This window comes from Daktulosphaira vitifoliae, unplaced genomic scaffold (genome assembly GCF_025091365.1).
Source record: "Daktulosphaira vitifoliae isolate Bord-2020 unplaced genomic scaffold, ASM2509136v1 Scaffold_1, whole genome shotgun sequence".
Classification (NCBI taxonomy): Eukaryota; Metazoa; Arthropoda; class Insecta; order Hemiptera; family Phylloxeridae; genus Daktulosphaira; species Daktulosphaira vitifoliae.
Genome location: NW_026099572.1, coordinates 56,356,683 through 56,384,616, shown reverse-complemented (window position 1 = coordinate 56,384,616; position 27,934 = coordinate 56,356,683). Strand labels below are relative to the sequence as shown.

Sequence of the window (27,934 nt, the reverse complement as noted above, 5' to 3'; positions counted from 1 at the left end):
AAAAAAAAAAAAAAAAAAAAAAAAAACACATCATAGTAAAATTAATACCTTCTCAGCTTCGCATCGAAGCTAAAAATTATTTTATTACAAAATATTTTAAATTGTAAAATTGATCACAATTTAAATCTATATTTAAAAAAATAATGCGGTCGTATTTTCCACCGTCCTCCCGTACTAATAAAAAAAAGTAGTTGGGGTGCGCAAAATAATATAAAAAAAATTTAGAGGAGCTCCATCCATCTGCGCACCCCCCCAATTCGAGCACTGTTGATTGTTGTAAGTTTGTTTGTAATTCTCCACGTGCAACGTGTTATTATTCTCGTGTATCTTGTCGTCTATGGCCTTGAGATTAGACTGTCGTAACGCATTCACCCCACATATCTGACCACTCACCAACAACAATATTTTCCTGTATAATTTTATTTTTCCATCGCCACTTTTGTATTTAAAATTCATTCTAAATTATATAATTAACCAAATTTAGTCGACACAGAAAATAAGAACCCTAATATTAATAACATAACGTGTGATGTAAATTTATCTTGCCTTAAAAATTGTCTCAAATAGATACTTAGCCAAACCAAACGGTTTCTGACTATTTATAAATTAACTTTACCTATTATTTTGAGCTATTTTATAAATTGCGTAAGTCATGAATTTAGATTAGTATTATATTATTCTTAATTGTTTTATCATAATAAATTATCATAAATAAATATTATAATTACTTAAAAGTGACAACATCTAACATAAAATGTAGGTCCACATATTTACAAGGGGCCTTATAATATTATTTCGGTATCTCGCCTAGTATTCATTGCTAATCGTCAATGTTAAAGTACATTTTTATTTGTAACACTTAGAAACAAAGGAAAAAAATTTAGAAATACTAATATTTAAAAGAATTTTAAATTTCCTAAATGTTTCTCATAAAAACTTATTTGTTCATGTCTCTCGTGAATTAATTTTTATGAAATTAGTTTCTATCTTAGTTACTGCAAAAATAATTTATTCTAGGATCCATTCTTTTTGGAACAAAGTCCTTTGCAACACAGAAAACAGAATTTTTTTTAGAAAATAATTTTAATTTTGGAAGGTCATAGTTCAATTAGCCCTTTTTTGTATTTGCTTCTGCTATGTCATTGATTTTAAAATTAATAACTGTAAAAAATTTCTAGATGTAATTTTACTAATACAATTTTTTGTCATCATAAATTATTAATATATAAATAATTAAATTAACTAGTGTAACTGATTATTGTAAATGTTGTTACCCTGGTTTTTCACATTAACACAGACCAGTTATGTGGTCTGTGAGTATATTATCAATGTTATAATATTTTTTGTGATAATTGGATATTATATAAACCGATCAAAGTCATTTATGAGTAAAATATGTCACGAAATCTGTAAGAAATTTTAATTGGTGAGTATTTTACCTTTACAAATAACCATTCAGTCATTTTTATATTTTAATTAAGTTAATAAATTTTATAATTAAAATATATATATATACATATATTTATAGTTATTATTACTACACCAAGAATATTTAAACGATTTAAGTAGTTTTTTTTTGCTTAAGACACCGATAATCTATGTTTTAACTTAACCTTAGGAAATAAAATCTTTTGGGTTTATGAGTGTCTTTAATTCAATAAATAAAACTACTATGCAAAATAAATTGTATTTTGTTTACTTTCAAACCATTCTTTGTTATTTCATTTTACAGTTTTACTTAGGTTTAAATTTCATAGAATATGTCATTGGATTATTATGGAACTAATTTCAAAATTGTGATGATAATATTATTTCTTTTAAGTATGTGCTTTTTAAATAATTAATATATATATGTTTTTACAAGGAAACTGCAATATTTTTGTTGAATTGAATTTTGGAGGTTATGATTTTTTAAATTTGTTAAACCAATTGAGCATAGAAAAATAGTGATAATACTTTTTTTATAACATTTTTCTAGTTAGCTACTATTTTAACAGTTTTATTTTATTTATTTATTTACAGGTATTTTAAATTAAGTTATCTATCGGAAGATGCCTAGAAATTATAGCAGAAAAAGAACTGATCATTTGGGTAATTCAAATAGGTTACAAAGTACATCAAATCTGTCTCCTAATGCACCAGAATTTGTTCCTTCAGGTATTTTAAAATAATTTAAGGGTTAGGTTGTTGCAGCGATTGTTTACCATTCTATATTTTCTAAGATCATAGTTTTAGAAAATATAACTTAACTATTTTAAATTAGATTGTCTATTTAATTCTCAAGAAGATAATTATTTTTAATAATTAAAAATAATTATCAGAAAATTAAATCAATTATTGATTTAATTTTCTGTTATTAAATTTATGAATTCTCCAGACAAATAGCTAATTGATTGGTATGCCTTTTTTACAAATATTATTTTATAATAATCTCCTAGTTACATTATATCTGTAATGAAAATTTTATCTTATTGTATCCATACTGAGAAAATTTATCATTGTTATTATTATTGTATGTTTTCAATTGTGTAATTTTTATACCAGTTTCTATCAAAAATTATTTGAAATATAAAATTTTTACTGATGGAACAAACTGACAACTCTTAATTACTTTTGATACAATAAACATTTTGTTGTATTTTTTTTTTTATATAATTTATGCATTTTTAAACTTTGTTAAAAATCATATTTTTATTTCTTTTTAATGATTTGGGACAATAAAAATTTTAGGATGAGTAATTATTTAGTTATAAAAAAATTTTAATACATAGAGAGGATATGTAACATAGGTAGAGTATGTGTTATAAATAGGGGGTACAATTATAAGCATTTATTAATTTTTTTTTAAGCCACTTTGAAGTATCTCAAATCTGTACAACTTTTTTCAGAGATTTATATAGTAGCATATAAATATTTTTTATTTTAGGGGGATAAATTCTTCTACTAACAAAACTACAACCTCTATACCTTATTTAACAATAAAAGTATTGAAAACTTTTATTTTCGTTTTTTTTTTAAATCTATATTTTGTAAGTTGGCCATTTGTCTGCAGAATGTGTCAATTATATCATGAAAAGTTTTAGTCTTATAGGTAAATTGTCCATAGAAGTTAATTATATTTATTTTGTATATTATGTTTTTTTAGTTGAAAGTCATGATATACCTGATATTCAAGTACAAGATGAACCAATCATATCGATGACTTTTTATGGAAACTCTTTGAGTAACTTTAGGTATGTAATCAAATTTATAAATTTATAACCCAAATACTTTTTTTTATTTCATTATTATACTACACACCTATTTATACTTAATTATTTCATAGTAATGAAAACGGTACAAAGAGTTCTGAAGATAAAACAGTTACTACTGAATTAACTACCTCTAATACTTGTAAGTTAGCAAATAATAATATTTTTCAGTACTATAATTGCTTATTTATGGACTAACCATCCATTCTGTAGTATAAATGGTTAAGAAACCTCCTCCTTTGGGGGAGGCCGCTATGGCCCTTAATGGGCTAATAAAAGCATACAAAAAAAAAAAACTATAATTGCTTAATATTGTTATTTTTAGCTAACTTATCGCAAAGAGATGTTTTAATTGACCTTTTAAATAGTGGTCAAGCAGACTGTGTGGTTTGTTATGAACAAACAGCAAATGACGAACCAATATGGAGTTGTCAAAATTGTTATCAAATTTTTCACTTAAAATGTATTATGGTTTGGTTTTTGAAATCATATAATGGTAAATTCTAAATGTATTTAAGAATTTTTTAATCATTATAAATTGACTTCTTTATAAAATGTAATCTAATATTAACAAAAAAATTATTATATTAAATTAGTATATTTTTAATCAGTCATCAATGACATACTAAAAAGTTATGTGAAAAGTTACTTTGTCCAATATGACAGACTCTACAAAAATGTCATTTGCACTTATTTTTTAATAATTTTGTCAATATAATATTTATTTAAACATTTATATGTCTGTAGTTTGATAATAAAAAATTTCAAATAACCTTTTAGACCAATAACCAATTTACATTAAATTATTCCTATTAATTGTTATTCTATATATGTTTTTAATAAGCATAAAGAAATTATTTAAATAAAACCTCGTATGAACTAAAAATCTTGATGAAAAATTTTAAATTAAAAAGTAGTTCCATGTACATGAAATTTAAAAAAGCACATTTTTTCCAATAAAAAATATTAAAGCAATTTGTAATAGGTTAAGGTATTGTGGGACTTAATTTAGTTTTATTATAATTTTATCATAATAATAATATCTTTATTTTATTTAATATATACATAACATTATTAGGAACTAATTGGAGGTGTCCAGCTTGTCAAAATGAAGTTAAAGGAAAACCAGTTTATATGTGTTTTTGTGGCAGCTATCCAAATCCCTTTTCTAATAATGTAGATATACCACATTCATGTGGTCAAGTCTGTGGAAAGCAAAAAAAAAATTCTAATGAAACATATAGTTGTCATCATAAATGTACTCTGTTATGTCATCCAGGGCCGTGTCCTACTTGTGTAGTCCAAATACAAAGGTAAAATATTAACTTTAGAAAAATTACTGATGAAAATGTATAAAAAATCAATTTTTTTTAGAAATTGTGGCTGTGGAAAGACTAAAGTATATGTCCAATGTGGGAAATCTTCTCCATTGTCATGTCAAAATACTTGCTCAAAACAATTACATTGCAAAAATCATGTTTGTGAAAAAATATGCCATGCTGGAGACTGTGATCCATGTAATAAAAACTGTCTTCAAGGTATGTAAAATATAAAATACAAACTTTTTTTAAGTTATGAACTACATTATACAAATTAGAGTATTCAATAATCATTTTTTGCAACACATTTTCTCAGAATTATTTTGTTTTGGAAATAACAACTAAATTTTAAATTCTTTCTATATTTTAATTATATATATATATATAATTTACTATGTAAATAACCCTGGGCTTCCACAAGAGTGCTTCTCAGTGAGGACCAGTAATATTTCTGGATATTAAATTATAAATATAGAAGAGCTAATTAAGAAAAAAAAATGTGCAAAATTTAATTTTAATGTTTTTGTAGAGTGAACATATAAACACTATACTATATAATATATTGATGATCTATGTTTGCCAATTTCTAAGCTTGATATAATTAAATAATAAAAATGTATTTTATAAAGATATTAAATTACTGCTCAATGTTTGTTAAATACTATGTTAAGATTTTAAGGTTATTAAATAGTTATTGATGTGTATTTCTGTTATGATACGAGTTCATAATTTCTAGTATTTACATATTTTTTAGAAAGGTACTAGGAATACTTATGTAAGCTTTAAATTTGCTTTAGAAAACCAATAAGCTAAATACAAAGTTTTATATGTTTTTGAAGTTTATGAGCTGCTATTATGCTAGTTTTGTTTTTTTTTGCAAATTTTATTCTATTTGATGTTATTAAATCACTAAAAACAATATTTTTAGTTACTTATTATAGTAGTTAAATTAACGCTTTTTCTTTATTACTACAAATTATGAACCCGGGTTATGATTTTTAAACTTATCAAGGGTTTTTCACCATACACTCATAACAGATCAATAAATATTTTGAAAAGAAAATTTACATTTATAATTAAAATTGTATGTCCATACTTAACAACTTGTGAGATTAATTATTAATTTGAGTAGTTGGAGTTAAATTTTAATGTATATTCTAGGAATCCTTGACCTATTACATTTTTGTTGCATTTAAATTTATTAAAATAAAAACATCAAAATAATTTGATGATTTGATATAGTTAAATTTTAATTTCGAAGAATATTTTTTTATCATTGTCTGGATACTTGTAAAGTCTTTGAGTTTATGAAATGATGTTAGTAGATTGGGAAATAGAGATTTAAATGCTTGGAGTTTGACAGCTTAATGTTTATTAGAATATTTATAAAATTATTTGTAGCTATAATAAGTATGATTTTATGAACTTGGAACAAGAATTTATTTATGACAAAATTAATCTAATTTTTATGATTATTTAAAAAAAAAAGCTAGATAGGATAAATTTAAATGAATGGGTTAGTTATAAATTTATTATATAAGATAATAAATTAATAATTAAGAAATTACTTAAAATTATAAAATTTTAAATCTAAAATTATGAGTGGAACTGTGAAAAGTTCTAAGTGTTAAAAAATGATAAAAAGTGTAATATTCCTAATAAATGTTTTATATGCTTAAAGTTTCTATTTTTTGTTAACAATAAAAGAAAATGTATTTTTACACATCTGAACAAATTTTTAAAATTTCTGTAAATATATTTTTTTTCAAGGTACACTTTTAAAATTCAAAATACAGTTTAAGTTTAGAACACTTAAAAATTTAGTTCTTAATGTTGAAAAATTTCAAAATAGGAGAATTTCAAAGTTTTCAATTTTATTGTGTTTATTATTTTTATTTTATGTTTTCCATAAAGGTAGAAATGTGAAATTTGGTACTAAAGTAGGTCTTATAATGTTAGAAAAAGGAAAAATCTGAAAATTGTTATTTAATCAAAACAGTCTAACTGGTAGTAGCATCATTTGGGGGTAGCAAAGTAGGAAATCATATACTCTGATTTTTTAGTGAATGAAAAATAGGTACTTTATTGGCTTTAGCCAGCAAAAAAGAATTATATCTTTAATAAAAATCTAACTGTGAAGAAATGTTCAACTTCCTCCTAAAAAAATACAATACAAATTGAAGGATTATTGTTGCTCATGAATGTAAGCATGAAGTTTTTAAACTTAGCCACAAAATAGATATTACTACATTGAGAGAGGTGTGTAGGGAATGGAATTTAGCCTTTTTTCAATAAATTTTTTTTTGGGAGGAAATGTACAGAATTATATAAAATTTAATGATGTATTATTATACAATAATCAATATAATTTAAGTTATTTCATATAAAAAAAAGATTAAATTTTTTAAGTTATTCTATAAAATATATTAGTCGATTTTTTTTTTCTTGTTTTTATAAATGGTCAACTATTAAATGAATACAACACAATATTCATGGTTGTTCTTTACGTATTTTATTTATTCACTAAATGTTGAGTGTGTCATTGAGTGTACTTATAGTTAAGGTCTAATTGGGTAAGTATTTATTAAAAATTGATAAACTAATATATTGAACTATTAGGCGTTTTTTATTTTAAACATATAAGTTATTGAAAATTTTAATTAAATAGTAATTTTGACTTGCTGATGGTTCCAATATAAAAAATATAATTAATTAATCTTTTATATTGAATTTAATAGGTTAAGATGGCACATTATTTATACCTCCCTTTTTATTCTCTCACTCTTGAACATATATTGTAATTTATTTGTAACTAATTTTGGTTAAAATCTTGGTAGAAACCATAGACATAGGAAAGGGGTTAGTCCCAAATTTTTTTAAATTATAGTTACTCCAACCAAAAATATTTTTGGCCATCCAAGTGGTATGTTATTATTGGCAAAATAAAGAAGTAAATAGCTACCATTTTCTGTAAAAGTGAAAATTTTATTTGAGCCCCTTATTTGGCGTCACTCAAGATTTATATCCATAATTATATAAATAAAAATCATATTAATTTTTATAAAATTATAGTTATCTTAACATTATTATAATTTCTAAGTAAAATTGTAAAAAACGCCATTCTAGCTTAAAATTATTATATTCATAATGTTAATTTAAAATAAATACGTAAAGAACGCCTAATATGTTATTAATCTAATTTTAGCTATTAGATTTTTTTTTTCAACTAATTTTTTTTTTTTAGATATCAATTTTTTTAAATCTTCTGAAAACAATCCAGTGATGCAACCATTGGAACCATTAGTTTTGGCTAATCATTCTCGAAGTAGTTTACCTGGTGGTGTTCATGAAGAAGAGCTACGAATGTTAGGTATAGATCCAATTGAAGTCATGAATAACTTGGAAGCTAATGATAATGATAGTCATGTAAGTTTTGATGACGAAAATGATACTCAAGATTATGATGATTCTGATGATAATGATGATTTTGATGATAATCAGTCATTAGATAGCTTATGGAGGATGCAATTTAATAATGATAACTCATCAATAAATTCAAACTATGATAATTATTCTAGTTCTGATCATTCAGAAAGTAACAGTAGTGCTATGGAAGTAGACTTAGAAAATGGAAACAGCACTGATTCACATGATGATGAAAACAGTGTTTCAAGTGTCAATAGCTGCAGTGACTCAAGTGTACAAAGTGCACAAAGTGGAATACGCAATATTGCTATGAACACATCGAGAGAAAGAACTAGTAGTAATGATGAAATGAGTTCTGAAATAGAAAATAGTTATCCGGGAAGTGATAGTGATAGTGAAAGTAATACTAATTCTTCGTATTATAGTGGTTATGATTTTGTTTGTCATGAAAGTTCAGATAGTAGGCAAAGTTTCAATGATCAAAGTAGTTCTCAAGGTAGTTCCAGTAATCCGCCATCTATGAGTAATTCAGACTCATCTTTATCTGATTCAAGTTCTTCCTACTAAAATTAATTTTGCTTATTTTTGTAAAATATTAATGTTGAGTATTACAAAATATGTTAAAAATACAAGTAATTCAACAAAATGTGATTGTTTTCTTTGTGTCAATATATTTTTAAAATGAATTTTTTCCTATTAAATAAGTAACTTATAATTAACTTATCAAACCTATTACAAAGTAATAATTTAAATACTCTAAAGTATTACATTTTGTTAAATATTTACAAATATATTACTTTTTTTTTATTACAAAATAAAAAATTAACAATTCATTTCTTATTAATTCATCAAAAACTTTTCATGTATAATTGTTATATATAACACTGTGTAATTCTTTATGACTTTTTTTTTTACTACTTATAAATTTGGTTTATACAGAAAGGTATTTTATTTTTTCATATTTTTCATCAAGTATATATTAAATTATTAGTTAATTGTAAAAAATATTATATTGTCAAATTATGATCTCAGTATTGTTTGATATGTTAATACTTCATATATAATAAAGACTTTATTTTAATACATTTTCATTTGAAGTTTGTATGATATAGCATTTAATTCTTTTTGTATAAATGGGAATAATGAATTATTAACAAGTATTGTTAAACTATGTTTGCGAGTATAGATATATGGATGAGTAAATATACAGATGTTTTTACAGCAGCAAAAAACTTCATGTCCTTCGTTCAAAAAATCACTACAATCATCTCCCTCCCTAGTATACAGAAATTAAACTTTAGGTAGCAAACTAATCTTCTGTTTAGGGCAATCTCAAAATAAAGTGTCACATTAACTAATATCTTAAGGACACTTAAAGTGTCCTTAACTAATATCCAGCATAATTTAATAGTTTTGATTTATAATTTTTTAATATAAGAGGACGCTACCAAAATAATTTAAAAAAAAAGTCGCACAATTTGAAAAAAAAATTTTTCGCCAGCAAAAATTAAAATCTAAAATAAAATTTGTGTGTTTATTCCTAGTAGAAAAACAATGTGGAGTCCAGTTTATAAGGTATCAATCTCTGATGCATTCTGATCTAAAATCAGCTCCCATAAATATTAGATTATAGAAAATTTATCTAGTTGTATAAAATAATTAAGAAACTTTCTCTTTGTAGGAGGTAACAATGACCCTTAATTGCCTGTAACAACAATAAAATACATGTTCCAAATGCTAAACTTATAAATTATAAAATTTATTTTTAATTTCAGTGTGTTATTGTGGCTCTTCACAAAGACAAGTGCCATGTACTAGAGAAAATGCAATGGTTGTTTATTACAGTTGCAGTAAACCATGTAATAAAAAACTTTCATGTAATAATCATGTTTGTCAACAACTGTGTCATATGGGGCAATGTGAACCGTGTGCTAAACTAATTGCTGACAGATGTCCTTGTGGTAAGAGATTACTCTCCAAGGATGAGCTTGATAATCGAAAATCTTGTACATTGCCAATCCCAACGTGCAATGAGCTTTGTGAAAAACCACTAGGTTGTGGTCAACCAGGTAAAATATTGCAAATAATAATTTTATATTTTTAACAACATAGCATTGAAAATTTTAGAATCACCTCATTTGTGTAAACAAAAATGTCATGAAGGTCCATGTTCTAAATGTAACCTAAAAACTAGATATATATGCCGCTGTGGAAATAGATCAAAAGAAATAAAATGTGCAACTGTTACTTGTGAACTTACTTGTAAAAAGAAATGTAATAAGGTATAATTTAAATTATTATGTTATTAGTGTTAGAGTTTTGAATTTAGGTATGAATACATTATTATTAAATTGAGAAAAATCCTTTCCTTGAAAAGAAAATGTCAAAAACCTATAACCATAAAGAAATACTTAATTTTGACAGAGAGACAGGACTCTTTAAACATATAAAGGGTATGGCCTAATAGGACAACTAAGTAATTTATATATTATTCTTAAAGTAATAATTATGTATAGAAGGTACTTTTAAGTTTCACATATTTCATGATTTATCACCCATTAATTACTTTTTAATTTTTCACTTATAACCTCAAATATTTGAAAAAATTAGACATTTTTTCAAAAAATAAAAAAATAAAATGATTTTTCCAGATATTGTCTTGTGGTAAACATAGGTGTACTATTCTTTGTTGCAATGCACAAGATCATATTTGTGATAGAATTTGTAACGGATTGTTGAATTGTCGTCAACACCGATGTGATAGAATGTGCCATACAGGTAGCTGTAATACCTGTTACATTTCAAGTAAGTAAAAGCGTGTTTTTTAGTTTTTTTAACTATATTATTTTATATAAATAGCTATGGTATGTATGTTTTTGGTTAAAATATTATAGTATGTAATATGACTATAATCGTTATGAACTCGATCATGTTTTCATTAAGTTTCATGTACTGTTCCATTGAACTTTTTCTCTGCTTTATCGACTTTATGATGGTAGTTACTATCAATATCATGGTTTGTATAACGGATAACGGGGAATCAGGGTTCTATTCTGGAGAGGGAGTCTGAGAAACGGCTACCACATCCAAGGAAGATAGCAGACGTGCAAATTACCTATTCCCGGCATGTGGAGGTAGTGTCGAAAAATGACAATACCGGATTCGTAATTGGAATGAATACACTTTATATCTCTTAATGAGAATGAAGCGTGTTAATATATAAATTTTAATAGTAATTAGTATACTTATATACATATATAGAAAAGCGACTTAGGTGCGAAAATATATCATACACAGTTAATAATAATCTTGGCATAATATCGTGGCACTTTCCCTGGCGTCGGCGACGCGGTATCCTGCATGATCCTCGGGCGTCAAAAAATTAGCAGTGTTGATGGCAACTGTGCGCGGGTGCGGATCGGTTTGTTGAGTTTGGTCGTGCGCACAACTGGAGCTGATGGCGTACATCATCGAAGTTGTCATTTTAACAACTGGAAGAAGACTCAACGTATCATTTGCGGCGGGTCGTCTTTGGCCGTGTGGCACTTGCTGAACTTTGCACCGTGTCGTATAGCACAAGGTGTTGGTCAGTCAAACCAAAATACTCATAGTAGGGCGACGGTTGTTATAGGTGGACGAATGGCGGGACCATGTCATAAAAATTTGTTTATATATATATAAGGTGTAATAGAAAATTATAAAAAAAACTTTTATTATGTATTTTATAAATAAACTTATTATAAATTAAAACTTTAATAATTGAATATATTTTTGCTTCTTGCATTAATTATGATAAAAGTTATTATTATTCATAGTTTTATAAATCAATATTGTTATATTATAATTTTTATGTATTTTTTAAAAAGTGTACCCTTAGATAAATTCTTATAAGAAATCAGCTCTTTGTCGATATATCTATATTGTTTAAGAAACTTAGTAGGCATAGTGTTAAAATAATTGTATACTTAAATTTTTCTTTGTTTTGATTTTTTTTTAGGTTATGAAGCATTATACTGTCATTGTGGTAATACATATATTCCTCCCCCTGTAAGGTGTGGAACACGTAGACCCCCTTGTTCTCTACCTTGTTCAAGAGAACATGAATGTGGTCATCCAGCTACACACGTTTGTCATGACGAAGATCAATGCCCCCCTTGTATAGCTCTTACAGAAAAACTTTGTTATGGTGGTCATGAGGTGAAATTAACTAAAAATTTTTTTTTTTTATTAAGTTATAGTTATTTATTCTAAATTTACATACTGTTTAGTTACGTTTTGCTATTCCTTGTCATATAAAGAATGTGTCATGTGGTATGCCTTGTGGAAATCTTTTACCATGTAAACTACATAAATGTATCAAACCCTGTCACCCAGCACCGTGTGATAGTAAACCATGTCAGTTACCATGCAATTTATTAAAAACAGAATGTGGTCATCCATGTTCAAAACCTTGCCACACTGGCCCATGTCCAGTAAAGTCTTGTAGAATAATGGTACATATTTATGTATTAACATGTTCAATTTAATTAATCTTATATATTTAATATTTTAGATATATATTAATTATTAGAACATTGCAGTTTTTTAAAAATTTTAAACAACTTAAGTTCTGAAGAAAATTTCTTATTTGTTACACAATGTTAAAATACTATACAATAAATTGAATTTAAAACAAAACTGTGTCATAATCTTTTTTATGTAAAGAGATTTTTTTTATTAATTACTACAATCAGTTTTGTATATTTAATGTAATACATACTAGTTCTAGTTATCATATACTAAAATTTAAGTAGCTAAAAATTTTTCAATTTTTACTTAATGCATTTTCTTTCTTTACTTTTATTACTTTTTTCAAGGTAAATGTTAGTTGTCCATGTGGAAATATAACTGAAACTAGATTATGTTCTGATCCTAAAGTAAATGAATATCGTCTACAGCTTCAAACACAATCTATGAGCTTTTTGGATAATATAGTGGTATCAAAGTCAACTATTAAAACTTTTAAAATGTTAGTAAGGATTTTAAGGTTTAAATTTTTTTATATATTATTGAGACATTTCATGGAAATTTAGTACTCTCTTATTTAAATTTATTTTTTATTTTTAAAATGTATTAAATTTATAATATTAATAAATAATTTTTTATGAAAAATAATTTATTACATATTTCTAAAAAGTCAATTTTTTTATATACTAGATATATTTTTAATGTATTATATATTATAAAAAATAAAAAACTAGGATTAAAAAAAAGATTGCTGCTTTGTTGCACAAAGCTTCAATAATAATAAAATTATTAATTTCCTTTGTTTTAGATTGGAATGCACTTCTGAATGCACCAAAATTGAGAGAAACCGACGCATTGCTTTAGCATTACAAATTCGAAATCCAGATTTATCACCTAATGTTACACCTAGATACTCAGATTTCATGAAAGACTTTGCAAAAAAAGATGCATCATTTTGCAATTATATTCATGAAAAACTTGCTGAGCTTGTTACAAATGCTAAACAAGTATTATTTTTCTAATAATTATTTGATGAAATTATTAATATTTATCATATATATTCATTTAAGTCTAAACAAAATTCACGTAGTCATTCGTTTGAAGTAATGAAATATGAGAAACGTAAGTTAGTACATGAATATTGTGAACACTTTGGATGTGAATCAGTTGCTTATGATTCTGAACCTAATAGGAATGTGGTAGCTACAGCTCTTAGAGACAAGGTAAATTGAAACAAGTTAACCCATTTTTTTGTTCTTATAATTTTTTGTTTTTTTTTTTTGTCACAGTCGTGGTTGCCAAATTATAGTGTTGTTGAAGTTTTACAACGAGAAGGTGGATGTCCACGAGTCAATCCATTTTCTAGTATTCAAAAGCGAAATATGGTGATTCTAAATAAAAAATAACTCGTTATTTTAAAATGTTTTTTTAGAAAATAAATATCAGAATTTTTTTGTTGGCTTTGATGACAGTGTAAAAATTATAAATAAATTTAAAAAATATATACAATTATAACAAAGTATAGAAAATATTATAGGATATATATATATATTATTTCTAAGTTCAAAAGATAATAAACAATTTTTTTTTTTTAATTGTAACTATACAATAATTTAGTAAACTTGTGAAAGCATGGTTGTTATATATTTATGGAAATTTAATTTGTATATCAATAATAAAGTTTATGGTGTTCTAATATATAATCTAATAATTTTTTTTCTAAATTACATATTTAGAACTCAAAAATACAAGTATAAAATCTGACAATATAAATTAATTAATTGATTTTCAAATGCCAAAACAATGTTCAATTTGTCTATAGCCTTATGTAACAAACACACTGCTAAATAACTATGAAAATACTAAAAATGAGATTTAATTGTATATTTTAAATCAAGAATATTATACAAAAAACGGTAGCACAGTGTGGTCGCGACACAATGTGAACGTGGCATAGTTGGGACAAGTATAGATGATATCTGACAGTGATTAAAATCACTATCATAAGAAACGCTTCGATGCAAATCTGTAGATAGTTTTTAATTTTAAGAGATTGGTAGATTATTTCAAAAGCAACCATAACTCTTATTTCCTTAATTTTATCCCGATTTATAATTATAATATATGAATACATAATAATTATAGTAATTAAATTTAGTATGAAATTGATATTCAATAATGTAATATTGTAATATTTACAGAGATATTATAAAAATAAAAAACCCAGCACAGAGGGGTCGCGGCACAGTGGTAACGTAGCATAGTTGGATCAAGTATGATATCTGACAGTGATTAAAATCACAAAAAAAACGCTACGATACAAATCTTTAGATAGTGTTTAATTTTAAAAAATTGGTGGATTACTCCAAAAGCTTTATAAACTGCTAGTTCATTATTAATATCCTAATTAAGATAAAGTATGTCGAATGAAAAAAGGATTATTAAAAAATATTATTTCTCATCAAAAAAATTGTATTAATCCATATATTTTTCAAATAGTTATAGCATAATAAAATTAAAAATATAAAATCGAAAATGTTCACACAAAAATAGCATTCGGTAGCCATTTTCACCGTGAAGACAAAATAAAGTACGAATATTTTTTTTTTCCATAATAAAGTACATTACATTATCTTTAATTTAAGATATTTATAAAAGTGTCAGTATTTCCGGAACACTTTCAAAAGTTAAGTTGAAAAAGTTAATTTTTTGTGAAAAAGATGTCATTTTAAATCCTTTCTTTGTGGGCAGGTAAAGGATCAGATTTATAAAAAATATACTAAATGTAAGGTAAAGACAATATGATCTATATAAAAAAAAAATTACATTGATTTGGTTAATTTAAAAAAAAAAATGGCAGTTTTAAGTAAAAAAAATTGAAAAAATGTCGAAAATAAGCGATTTTTAAATTTGTAATTTTACTGGAGATTTTCCTCATTTACTGGGAACGAGGAAAATTTTTTCAATTTTTGAGGGTAATGTCTTCGACTAGGTACGATTTGTGATCTTTTGACGTATCGCTGAATGAAATCCGTGCGATGAGAGCTGAGAAAAAGTGGTAACAGACACAAAAAAAAAACACATCATAGTAAAACCAATACCTTCTCAGCTTCGCATCGAAGCTAAAAAATAATTAAGAACAAAAAAAAACTGTTTTAAATTAATACTGATTTTGATTATTAATATGTTAAAAATAAGGAAAATTATATATTTAACCAATTTTTTTAATCGTTTTAAGTTGATTTTTGTGAATGTTTATAATAAAAAAGAATAATTTATTTTACCATAACTTTTAGCTCAATTGGCAAGTTTGAAATTGACATCATTAAATGGAAAATTTAATGAGAATTAAAAAAATTGTATCGTTAAGATTAATATACAGTTAGGAAGTTTTATAATTACTATTTATAGTAAATTTATCAAAGTAGCTCAATATTATTTTGCATTTTTATCATTATATATAACTAAGTAATAGTAATCATTTCCTAGTAACTTTTGGTGTTTAAAAATATTCAGAACTTAATTAATTTTAATGATTTACTTTAACTAAATGAACCAATCAAAACAATGTTGTTAAAAAGATTTACTCAATTGAGCGTATAACAAAATTTGATTATAATTGTAAAAATCCATTGTTAATTCAGAGAAACTAACAATCATTTTTTTTAGAAATTATTTATATAACAACATGTTACCAACAAATTTGGAATATTATAGTATAGTAGTAGCACACACAAATAGAGTAAAAAAATTATTAAATTACAAAGTAAAATTATTTAATTTTGTATTTGAAACCTATCATATCAAACTTGATTCGTCAATAAATATTTTGAAAACATTAGAAATGAATGATTTTAATTGTGTGTATGGAGAACATGGGATAAGTAATCGTTTAATTGATAAATTAGAATATTTTTTCAAATTTTTAAGGGTAGTATCTTCAACTAGATACGAATTGTAGTCATTTGACGTATCGTTGAAAAAAGTAGGTCAAGTTAGAGCAGAGAAAATAAATGATAGTCAAAAAAAAATATCTTCTCAGCTTTACATCAAAGATAAAACTTAAAATATAGTAAAATAATTTTAATATGAATTAATAACTTTTAAATTTTTAAAAAATTAACTTATAAAAGTTATTGAATCATAAAAAAATGAGATAAAAATTAAAGGAGTTGAAAATTTATTCTAACTTAAAAAGAATTAAGAAAAAATGCAAAACATTCCTTACCATACGCGGATTGGAACCTTGTAACCCAAGCTCGTAAATCACAAGTTTAACTGACTCGGCAACCGTACGTCGCTTCCGTCATTTTCAGAGTAAAGACAAAATAAAGTCAGAAATTTTTTTTTTCATAATAAAGTACATTACATTATCTTTAATCTAAAATAAAAGTGTCAGACCTTCCGGAACACTTTCAAAAGTTAAGTTGAAAAAGTTATACTTTCTATATGCATTTTTTAGATTCGACCCCCCCTCGTTTATATAGGGAAATGGTCCAATTTAAACATTTTTTAAAAATTGGTGAATTATTCCAAAAGTTACATATGATTTGCTATTTCTTTATTTATATCCTGATTAAGATAAAGTATGTCGAATGAAAGATCCCGAGTAGCATTATTTTGATTCACGGTCGTTTCAAGTGACCCACGAGTGCTGGTAAAGTTCAACGTTCAATAAATAACCGAATAATTTTTAGTAAGTGCTGAGACCGTTTAATGTTCAAAGTAATCGTACGGATTAACCAAAATTCTTTCATTATAATGAAAGAATCGTTATAACGGTTATAGCCATTCAAATAGTTTTATTCACTTATATTGTTATTAGACATATTATCCCTTGATTAGTAAATTAATAAAAAAACTTTAAAATAATAGTCATAAAATATTTTCATTGAGACTATATCGCGAATTTAACGTACGAACTTTTGGCGGAATAACCAAACCGTTGACCAACAGTTTTAGTTCGCGCGATTTTTATTTGTTATTTAATTTTTACTGACATTCAGTGGCGTATTTTGAATGATTTCTCGGATGGTGTCCAACTTTTAATGAACCTCATAAACGAAAATTGTAGAAATGTTTACTGACGTAAAAAAAACTTACTATTTTTCTAATTACTATTTTAGGAATTGACAAATAATTTGAAATTTGAAATTTTGGTACTGTTGTATCTTAAAAGAAACAACCCTAGTGTCTTAACATAAAGTAATAAAAGTTTAATAATAACTCAAATGTATTTATTATAGATATAATTAAACAATGCAAAACATACACTAAAAACACAATAAAACAATACACAAAATGAAAACTTAATGTCATAAACGTACCGCGCGAAAAAAGATTACCTTCGGTGCTCCTGAGGTCCTCTCTCCTCTACGATTCATTCCATTTCGTCATATATATTAAAATATTTTGTTTTTCTTCTTTTTGCAAAATTAATAATACTATCGTTTTCAAAAATGTTTATAAATATTTAATTCCTGGTCTAGTAATAATAGATCAGGAAATTACAATTAAACAAAACATTACAAAAACGTTTTACTTCCAGCTTTACAAATGATAAACTATATTACAGTATACAGACTGATTTTTTTATCATAACCCACTCATTTACTTGTAGAATAAATATAATTTAAACATTATATTTGGTTTTCTTTAGTTACATATTATTCTTAAATTATTAACTATTTAAAACTTTTTATGTTCATCCCTTATGCCTTGGAAGGGTGTCAACTTTGTCTTTTTGTCTTTTAAATGGGAACACATATTTTGAATATAATAAAATGTTTGGATTTTTAATTAAATAGTAAATGGCGTTTGAATTTTTAATATAACTTTATTAGTTTATTAGATATAAAAATTTTAAGTTTCAAATTTTTGAGTTAATATACATGTATAATACACATGATGATATGATTCAAATACAGGTAGCTAAATGGTTTATATGATATCAATGTCGCAGTCACGGATTGTTTATTATCAATTATGACTATCATAGATATACTTTCTGTATTGTCAGTTAGTGTATTTATAAACTCACAACAATGTCCCTTACTACCATTGATAATTACAATGCTGTGTACCTGCTAATTTCTTTGAAGTTGTTTTAAACAAGGTAACTCATAACTAAATACTTAATTTATAATAAGTAAACAAATAATAAAATCTCCTTCCAGTATTGATGTTCGTAAATTGCTTGCTTTTGATGATGTTTCAGTGTCATTCCACTTCGAAATTATAAATAACGATTCAATTAGGTACACAAAAAGCTCAAGAAAATCATTGACAGCATAAAAACGTTCAACTCATTTAGTCGCACATAATTGTTTTAATGATTTTTTAGTTATACATTTTTGACTTTCTTCGATTTGACTTTTTAATACATCTTTTCGCTTTGGGTATATGAAAAAATCTCTAACTTTAGATGTTGTTCCTAATCAATTTCATGTTTTTTGTATAGAAGATGAATAAGAAATAGCAAGGTTTAAAATATGAACAGCACAATGAACAAACGTCGCAAGCGGATAACTTTGGTGAATAAGAGATTGAGCTCCGTTAAATTGACCAGACATAGAAGCACATCCATCGTAACACTGTCCTCTAAGGTATTTTGTTTCTACACCAAATGAATGTAAACTTTGAATAATAATATATAAACCTTTTCCAGTAGTATCTGTTGTAAGCATAAACTGAAGAATTCTTCCTTGATAATCATATTTTCAACATCTAAATATCGAACACACAAAGTTACTTGTTCGCTTCCACCAATGTCGGCCGTTTCATCAGCAAGTATTTTGAAACATCTTTGGGCATTTATGTTTGTTACGATTTTATTTAAAATAATTTTATTACAGGATTCAATTATTTCATTTTGAAGTGTTTCACTTGTATATTTTATTGTTTCTTCAGCTTCCAAAAATGATTTTAAACGGTCATCTCCTTGGGCTCTGTATCTTAATATTTCTCTAAAATTTCCTTGATTTTTTTGGATAACTTGTCATTTTCTTAATATATATTGAAGTTACAAAGATAACCGTTATTGTCAAAAAAAAAATCTAAATAATAATAATAACATTAAAAATGCAAATAATAATTAAACCTATAAGGTAGTTAAACCCTAAAGTTATTTTCGATTTGTTAAAGTCGTTAAAATTAATTCAAATCTCCTGTTATTTTCTTTTATCAGAATTATTATGTCATTAATTCAATTATTAATTAAATTGTTAAACTATATTATATATTCAACTTAATAAATTTTTATGTTGATTATAATCGCATGGCATGATGTTTTTTGTTAATAACTAAATGGAAATAGCAATTTCACATGGGCAAAATTTTTAATAGTTGTAAGAGAATAAATCCAAACGTTGATATTTTATTTCATACAGATTAAATTTTATATGCATAAATATTCTGTTAACCGATATCAAATTTATTCCACTTGAACTTTCATAAAAAAATCTCTATCATTTGTAAACTAATGTAATAAATAAACAAACAAATACAAAAGGTTTTTCTTCAAAATATCTTTAAAATATATATATATATTTTTTTTTTTTGATAATTCTCTGTATTATTCTTAAAATATTGTATTCTTTGACCAATAATACAATTAAAATAAATAAGTATTGTTTATACTAAATTTATTTATAATTGGCTTATACATTTTTTTAATGAATTTTTACAATTAAGTTTCCTTGACAATTAGATGTAAATGTTGATTTTATCGACATTTCAGTTCACTTCGTTTTTTCCCGTGAAAAATAAACTATCGTCTTGTGTAATTATTAAGATTTATTTAATTAGTTATTGATATGGCAAGTGAAAAAAATATTTTTGGTCAAACAAATGAATCAAACTTACATAAGGTCATACGCAGAGTTGAAGAAATATGGAATCGTCGTTTCATGCATTCCAATTGTGTTTTAAATAATACAAATAAAGGACAAATATCAAAAAAGTCAACTAAAGATGGAAGAATTATCTGTAAACACTATTAAGATTAATAATTAAACTAACTATTTCGAATAGAGAAAAAGTTTTTTAATATAAAATATAAGAAAAATTAATAATAAGTTCTCTTATTCATATATAACAATAATTCAGTCGCTTTACTTTAATTTAACTATTTTAATATTAAAAACCTTTTTCGAAATTGATTATTTAATTAATAATTATTAAAATTATATTCAATTTGCAGCAATTATTAATAAAAATATTTATCCTATAAAAAATTCCATTATTCCAAAAAAACGCACGTATCGAAAAACGAATAAAAATGATAAAATTATTCCAGAAAAATTGGTAACTATAATTATATTAATATATTTATTCGATTTAGCTATGTTATTGGGGTTTGTCTGATTCAAAAATATAAAATAAACTATCAACCCCCTTAATATAAATGCGGTAACATAATGTTTAATATTATTCTGCTATTTTTTCTATTAGATTTTTATGGGAAATTCAATTTTTATCGAAGATAATAATATAATATTAAGTATAGTTTATTTGTTTATTTAAATATCTCTTTGGTTACCTAGAATATGATGCAGCAAAGAGAATTCGGAACACTTTTTCAGAATGAAAAATATGAAAAATATAAAAATGAAATTTTAAATTCAACAGAAAAAAAAAATATAGCAATTTCAAAAGACAATCCGCTATTAATATCAGCTGATTTGTTAGAAAAGGTATATTTTATTATGCTTTATTTCAATAAAAAGATTTTAGGGTATACCCTAAACCATTTTTTGGACTTAAAGCAGATTTCTTAAATAAATTTATCATATAATTAAATATATTTTTATGATCCGTTAAGAGTTTTCATAAGAAAAATTTGGAACGCAAAAAATCCGAAATAAAAAAACAACTTTTTGAGATATCTTCTAATACTACTGCTCGACCAAATTTAAAAAGAAATTCATCCGAAGAAGATGAAAAAGTCATAAAAAGTATACAACTTTTAAAATATAATTCATTTTTAAAAAATATGAAGTTTTGATTTTTGAAACAAATATGTAATATTTTTAAACATAAATTATTTTAGAGCCAAAAGTTAGTTCTAATCCTTTGACCTTAAATACGCCGAATGACGTAAATTTACTTGCTCTGTCCACTATTGAAGTAATAAAAGTACCAGAGAAAGAAAAAGGTAATTAGTTATTTAATCTATTTATTTTATGTAAAATTAAATAAAAAAAGATTATTTATTAAACATAATTAATTATAATAATACGAGTTAAATTAATATAACTTCTGCAGAGGCGTGTCATTAAGGGGGTCCATGGACGTTTTAAACAAAAGTAATTTTAAGTGTTTAATTTCACATTCCAAAACCTTAAATAAACCTAAATAATAGTAAACTGTTCAACAAAGTACTTTATTAATTTTATGAAAAATGTTTAAATATGGTTACACTTGCAGAAGTAATGCAAGATCAGAACACAAAATCTCTTGATCAGTATAATGCACCTTCATTTAAATCGCCCACATCATGGTATACTTCAGACACAATTAATGAGTACATTAAAATGATAGTAAAACGGTCAGAAGGTGAAGTTTATGCAGTTGTCACTGATTTTATTGTAGCGTATCTTCGAGGAGGTTATCCAGCTGTAAGAAGATGGATAAAAAAAGATATTCACACAATAAAATTACTTTTTGTGCCCATGAATGTATATGAGAGTCATTGGATATTGACAGTGGTTAATATACCTGAAAAGACTGTGACATCATATGATAGTCTTAAGTCGTATGAGGGTCCCTATCCAATGGTATTAAAAAATTTCTTAATTGAATGGGAGATGGACAAAAAAGGAAAAGCTTCTACATGGACATTACAAATAGGCGAGACATCTCGCCAAACCAATGGACATGATTGTGGGCCATTTACTGTTGAGCTGGCAGAAAAAATGTCTCGAGGAGATACAACACCAATAAATGCAAATTTTATGCCTTTTATAAGATTAAGACACAAAAATGAAATTATTGCTGGCGAGCTATTCTATTAATATTTTTATGAATGAAATTTTATTTTTGTATTTTATATCAATTTTCTTAATATTCACTATAAATTGAAATTTTTATTTGTATACCACCAAACANTAACTATAAATTGAAATTTTTATTTGTATACTACCAAACATTTTTTTACTTTTTCTATGTTTAATTGTTGTTTTTTTATTTTATTTTAATCTTATTTTTCTTTGTAACATTATTTCAAATTTAATATAAATTTATCTTAACTGAAATAATTTAATGTTCTTGTTATGTGAATATACAAATATTATAATATACAGTTATGGATACAATTAAGTTAAAAAGTCAACCAATTATAAATGTTTAAATTAACAAGCGTATCTACTATCTTAACAACTTAATTTTAATTTTACTAAATGACGATTCATAAAGAATTTCATAACTTTTATGTTTATTATAATTTATTTATTTTTTAAATACTATTTTAATTATAAAAAATTTTTTTCTGTATTTTTTATGAATGCGGTATATTGAATAGGGGTAACTAAACTTATTTGTTTATAATTCTCTAAACTGATAAACTATAAAATAAATTTAAAAATGAACTACAAGTTCAGAATATTTCCGTTGTTGTTATATTTTTGCTACGGGTATTTTTGTTATCTAAATGACCCAATGAAATCCAATTAATTTNTATATTTTTGCTACGGGTATTTTTGTTATCTAAATGACCCAATGAAATCCAATTAATTTTAGAAATCTCTGATAAAATGTAGATAAATAAGTGTTGTCGAATCCTATCAAATTATCTTCAATTTTGTTATTTATTTAAAATACCATTTATTTTGTAATAAATAAATATAATATAGTATAAAAAAAAGTTAATACCAATATATTAGGCATTTTTTTTATGTCGGGGGGTGTCCAGACATGGAGGACACCCCCCCCAAAATACGCCACTGGTGACATTTTTCAAATCATCAACGATTGTTTTACTCTTTTTACAAATTATGTTTTTCGAGACATTCGCCATTTTCACAGCGACTAGATAATTTGTCAAGACTGCTCTTTTTCCCTGTTCACTCTCACATATATATCTAACTGAAAAATTCAATAAAATGTAAGTACATTTAATTTAAATTTAGGAGTAAAATAATAAATATTTATTTTAATTAATTTTAATAATAGCATATATTATTTTTTTTAAAGATAATCATACATTTTAGTAACTACATTTATTGTAATTGTAATAGATACATGTGGTAAATTATATATTAAATATTCGCATCTTGTATTATGATTAATTATAATTATAATACAAAATTATTTATTGTAATAAAGTACTATCGTTAGTTATGTTGTTATTAAGTTATTAACGGACACCTCAAGATTTTCAATGAGCTTAAAATGTTGAACATTTTTAATCATACATCATTGTCGTTATCATCATATCCTTAGCCTTTATTCCAACTATTTGGAGTCGGCTCTAGCTTATTTTAAAACGTCTTATTTATTGATTTTTATTCATACATGTGATACAAATTACTTCTGTATTTCAATATTTAAAATGGTGCATTTTATATATTTCTCAACATTGTATACATTGAAATACCATCTCTTAAAAAACTGTTGATTTTTAATGAAAATCTCTCCATTGTGCTACTCAATAATTTAAATTTTTCAATTATTTTAAGTTAAAAAGAATCTATTTGAATGAGAATTATATTTCAATACTTCAAATTTTAAATAAATGAAAAGTATTAAGTTTAAGGTTTACACCGTTTAACAATTAACAGGGTCTTACATTAAACAAGATTTTCATTCAACTCATTTTTGTAATTATTTGTAACCTTTATACTATTAAATTAACAACATTTTTATACAAATCAACCAATAAAGGGCATATTTTAATCTATGAAGAACAGGCTTACATGTAACCTAAGTAATTTTAAGATATAAATAAAACTATTCACAATAGTTTCCCTTAAACAAAAAACAAATCTATATACCTAGGTTGTCTAAAATACCCAATATCCAAAATACAATTATTTTATAACTTAAATAATAACAAAAATAAAATACTTCTTATGAAATATTATGTCAAGTTTACTTCACTATATCAAATAGTTACAATAAATATTTGTTGATGGATATTATGCTTTTTAGCTTCGATGCGAAGCTGAGAAGGTATTGGTTTTACTATGATGTGTTTTTTTTTTTTTTTTTTTTGTCTGTTACCACTTTTTCTCAGCTCTCACCGAACGGATTTCTTTCAACGATACGACAAAAGATCACAAATCGTATCTAGTCGAAGACATTACCCTCAANATACGTCAAAAGATCACAAATCGTATCTAGTCGAAGACATTACCCTTCAAAATTGAAAAAATTTCCCTCGTTCCCCGTAAATGGGGGAAACCTCCAAAAAAATTACAAATTTAAAAATCGCTAATTTTCGACATTTTTTCAATTTTTTTTACTAAAAACTACCGTAACTTTTTCAAAAATGAACATATCAATATAATTTTTTTTTTTAGAGATGCTTGATGTCTTTACCTATCATTTGGTATATATTTTTTGTAAATTGGACCTTTTTTCGGCCCACAGGGGGGGATTTTTAAAATGACAACTTTTTCACAAAAAATTAACTTTTTCAACTTAACTTTTGAAAATGTTCCGGAAGGTCTGACACTTTTATATATATCTTAAATTAAAGCTAATGTAATATACATTAATTTGAAAAAAAAAAATTTGACCTCTGGACTTGTCTTCACGGCGAAAATGGCTACTGAATGCTATTTTCGTGTGAAAATTCTCGATTTTATTATTTATATTATATTTAACTTTATAATGCTATAACTTATTGAAAAGTTTATGGATCCACACAATTTTTTTATGAGAAATAGTATTTTTTAATAAACCCTTTTTCATTCGACATACTTTATCTTAATCGAGATATTAATAAGGAACCAGCAGATCAAGTAGCTTTTGGAATAAAACACCAATTTTTTTTAAATTAAACACTATCTAAAGATTTGCATCGAAGCGTTTATTTTTGATAGTGATTTTAATCACTGTCAGATATCATTATACTTGATCCAACTATGCCTCGTCACCACTGTGCCGCGACCCCCCTGTGCTGGGTTTTTTAATTTCCAATATTTAAAAAATATGTCTTTTAAATAAGTATTATAAATATTTTACAAAGCATAGTCATGTACTTGAACAAACATTTGAATACTGTAACACTAAAAGATTAATTTCTATATAGTTTATTAAATGAACTTTATGTGTTGGCACTTAATAGTAAATTGTTATAACTCAATAAACATTTTTGAACATTGAATTCATATTAACCGGAAGTGCAATATCTAATAATTTATCATTTACACAAAAATATTTGAACTCCCTATATTTTTTTTTCTCTAGAAATCTGAATAAATATCTATAAACTTATATGACTTTAAATTAATTAAAACTTTATAATCTTTTGTATTAAAATATTTTTATGTAAAATAATAAAAAATTACAAATATAGTATATTCACTATTATATAATAGTAAATTATAAAATTTTTTACACCCAAAGCATAGTTGTTAATTATTTTTTATAATTTATTATTATTTTTAATAGGTATATTATTTTAAATAAAATTATTCTTTGGGAGCATGTTTTATTTAACTTAAAAGGTCGTTCTATTGAAGTATTCTTATTTACGTCTTATTTATATTATTTGGGATACAATTACTAGAGCCTATATTAATACTGGTAAGATACCAACTACTTAAATAATGATTAAACTATAATTGTAACCTTGTATATTCATAAAAATAATATAATAATATTATTATTTTTATGAATATATATATATATATATATATATATGATTTAATTTATTGGAATTGATGAGTAATTGATATTTTCTTTTCAGAAAAATTTTTTGTTGCTTAAAGTGGTTATCATTAAAAGTTTTAGTGCATATACGAGAACAGTATTTGATTTTTGTATGACTAGAGAAATGGACTCAAATTTTAGTTTTTGTGGCAACACTAAACAAGCTTTTAATAAGTTTCACATTTTTAAAATACTTCGTGGTATGAACATTAAACTGTAATAAAAATGCAAATTGAATATGTTGATATATTGATAGTGCGTTAGTAAATCGAACTAAGTCTGGAAGACTAATTCTGAAACTACAAAGAAAAAATAACTTTTATATTTATACTACATTTTTCATAGAAAAATTTATTTGAATGATTTTGGGGTGTCGTGTGTACAGATCACGCTATGATGGTTAAAATGCTGTCATTGTATAAGCCATAGTGTTTCAAACAATATGAATATTGTTGGTGTAAATCCCAAATAGACTTATTTCTTTTTATTGCAGTGAAAAACTACTGGTTATATCATAGTACAACTAGTATTTTTATTCTTTTCTAAATAGCAGTTAAAAAATCATTGGATAAAAAAAGATGAAGATGATGCTACAACCTGTATACAGGAGCGACCCTAGTAGTAAATTTTAGGAGGGTGTGAAGTGAATTTTGCCGACAAAGTACTGTCATGGGTACAAAATTCTACAATTTATACTAAAAATTCCGTCTTATGATTTTAATAAACTTTAGGGGATATGACATCCCCACACTCTTCTATGAAATAGTCCCTTCTATACAACATGTTTTGCCTGTGCTTCGTCCATTTGTTGTATAGATATACTATATGTTCCATAAATAAAGAAAAACAAGTCAATTGTTACGAACAATGGGAACCCATATCCTTAATTTTTGAACCCTTGTATATTCTATACAAATATATTTACTAGTTATTATATGTACTAATGTTTGTTTATTTTTTAGATGCTTTGTTTGGCCAAATCATAATACCTGAACACGAAAGAACATTTAACAAAATAATAGATAATATTTTTAAGCATTCTGGCAATAATAAAGCATCACACTAATAAAATCGTATTGTTTTTTTGTTATTCAATTACATTTTATTTTTTTGTAAATGATTTTTTAAATTTATTTACTTAAATTGTTTCACAGTTTTTTTATTAATAAGTTAAAACAAAATATAGCATTTTAGGAATCAAAATAAAAACAGTAAAAAAAAACATGGCAATCTTATGCCATCTTATTGGATGCTACTTATGTGTATTACTCCTTCTTTGTACATATGGCAATTATTTTCTTTTATTCCATTTTATGAAAATTAAATTAAAATTACTAATTGTTTTTGTAACCACAGTAATATTTTTTAATATATCAACTATTGCAATTTCATAATTTTCTGTATCAATATTAACTATATATTCCTTGTCTAAATTGTATAATACCTTAGTAATTAACTTATTATGATAAAATATTTTTATTGGATTTGTTTGATAAATATTGTACAACAATAAATCAAACTGAGTTACCGTAAATAAATTGCTGACATTGCTAACAT

The 27,934-nt window shown here is 24.8% G+C and overlaps 2 protein-coding genes and 2 long non-coding RNA genes across 6 annotated transcripts; all 4 read left to right on the top strand.

The window, feature by feature from the left end:
• The first annotated feature begins 1,291 nt into the window (after positions 1–1,291).
• On the top strand, positions 1,292–14,130 carry LOC126901496 (protein shuttle craft-like). Of its 2 annotated transcripts, none has more exons than XM_050677976.1 (16): positions 1,292–1,426; positions 2,023–2,157; positions 3,146–3,233; positions 3,326–3,393; positions 3,577–3,747; positions 4,330–4,564; positions 4,626–4,789; positions 9,772–10,065; positions 10,124–10,278; positions 10,648–10,801; positions 11,994–12,193; positions 12,265–12,489; positions 12,853–13,004; positions 13,311–13,509; positions 13,573–13,725; positions 13,792–14,129. In XM_050677976.1, exons 2-16 carry the CDS (start codon positions 2,052–2,054, stop codon positions 13,906–13,908), a joined length of 2,481 nt encoding a protein of 826 aa, XP_050533933.1. In that variant the 5' UTR covers positions 1,292–1,426; positions 2,023–2,051; the 3' UTR covers positions 13,909–14,129. The 2 variants fall into 2 exon arrangements, with proteins under 2 accessions (XP_050533933.1, XP_050533939.1); XM_050677982.1 differs by lacking the exon at positions 1,292–1,426 and adding an exon at positions 1,692–1,821 and having other exon boundaries at positions 13,792–14,130.
• A 4,505-nt stretch (positions 14,131–18,635) lies between these two features.
• On the top strand, positions 18,636–20,019 carry LOC126901770 (uncharacterized). The gene is made up of 3 exons (XR_007703112.1): positions 18,636–18,900; positions 18,963–19,107; positions 19,170–20,019. It is a non-coding gene; the product is annotated as an uncharacterized LOC126901770 (long non-coding RNA).
• Positions 20,020–20,316: 297 nt separating this feature from the next.
• LOC126901605 (sentrin-specific protease 1-like) lies at positions 20,317–22,599 on the top strand. 2 transcript variants are annotated; one of them, XM_050678198.1, is made up of 6 exons: positions 20,317–20,488; positions 20,703–20,806; positions 21,046–21,195; positions 21,324–21,456; positions 21,552–21,656; positions 21,929–22,599. In XM_050678198.1, the coding sequence occupies exons 1-6, from the start codon at positions 20,317–20,319 to the stop codon at positions 22,513–22,515; spliced, it is 1,251 nt and encodes a 416-aa protein (XP_050534155.1). In that variant the 3' UTR covers positions 22,516–22,599. The 2 variants fall into 2 exon arrangements, with proteins under 2 accessions (XP_050534155.1, XP_050534164.1); XM_050678207.1 differs by lacking the exon at positions 20,703–20,806 and having other exon boundaries at positions 20,336–20,488.
• A 770-nt stretch (positions 22,600–23,369) lies between these two features.
• On the top strand, positions 23,370–27,749 carry LOC126901774 (uncharacterized). The gene is made up of 3 exons (XR_007703113.1): positions 23,370–23,603; positions 26,415–26,577; positions 27,340–27,749. It is a non-coding gene; the product is annotated as an uncharacterized LOC126901774 (long non-coding RNA).
• The last annotated feature ends 185 nt before the right edge of the window (positions 27,750–27,934 follow it).

What these genes read in the sequence shown, in the direction of transcription:
- LOC126901496 (XM_050677982.1), top strand. Translation starts at nt 2,052, where the DNA reads ATGCCTAGAAATTATAGCAGAAAAAGAACTGATCATTTGGGTAATTCA. An exon ending in ACCAGAATTTGTTCCTTCAG is followed by an intron (nt 2,158 to 3,145) that starts GTATTTTAAAAT and finishes ATGTTTTTTTAG; the next exon opens with TTGAAAGTCATGATATACCT. An exon ending in TAATAAAAACTGTCTTCAAG is followed by an intron (nt 4,790 to 9,771) that starts GTATGTAAAATA and finishes TTTTAATTTCAG; the next exon opens with TGTGTTATTGTGGCTCTTCA.
- LOC126901605 (XM_050678198.1), top strand. Translation starts at nt 20,317, where the DNA reads ATGGCAAGTGAAAAAAATATTTTTGGTCAAACAAATGAATCAAACTTA. An exon ending in TAAAGATGGAAGAATTATCT is followed by an intron (nt 20,489 to 20,702) that starts GTAAACACTATT and finishes TTCAATTTGCAG; the next exon opens with CAATTATTAATAAAAATATT. An exon ending in AAATTATTCCAGAAAAATTG is followed by an intron (nt 20,807 to 21,045) that starts GTAACTATAATT and finishes TTGGTTACCTAG; the next exon opens with AATATGATGCAGCAAAGAGA.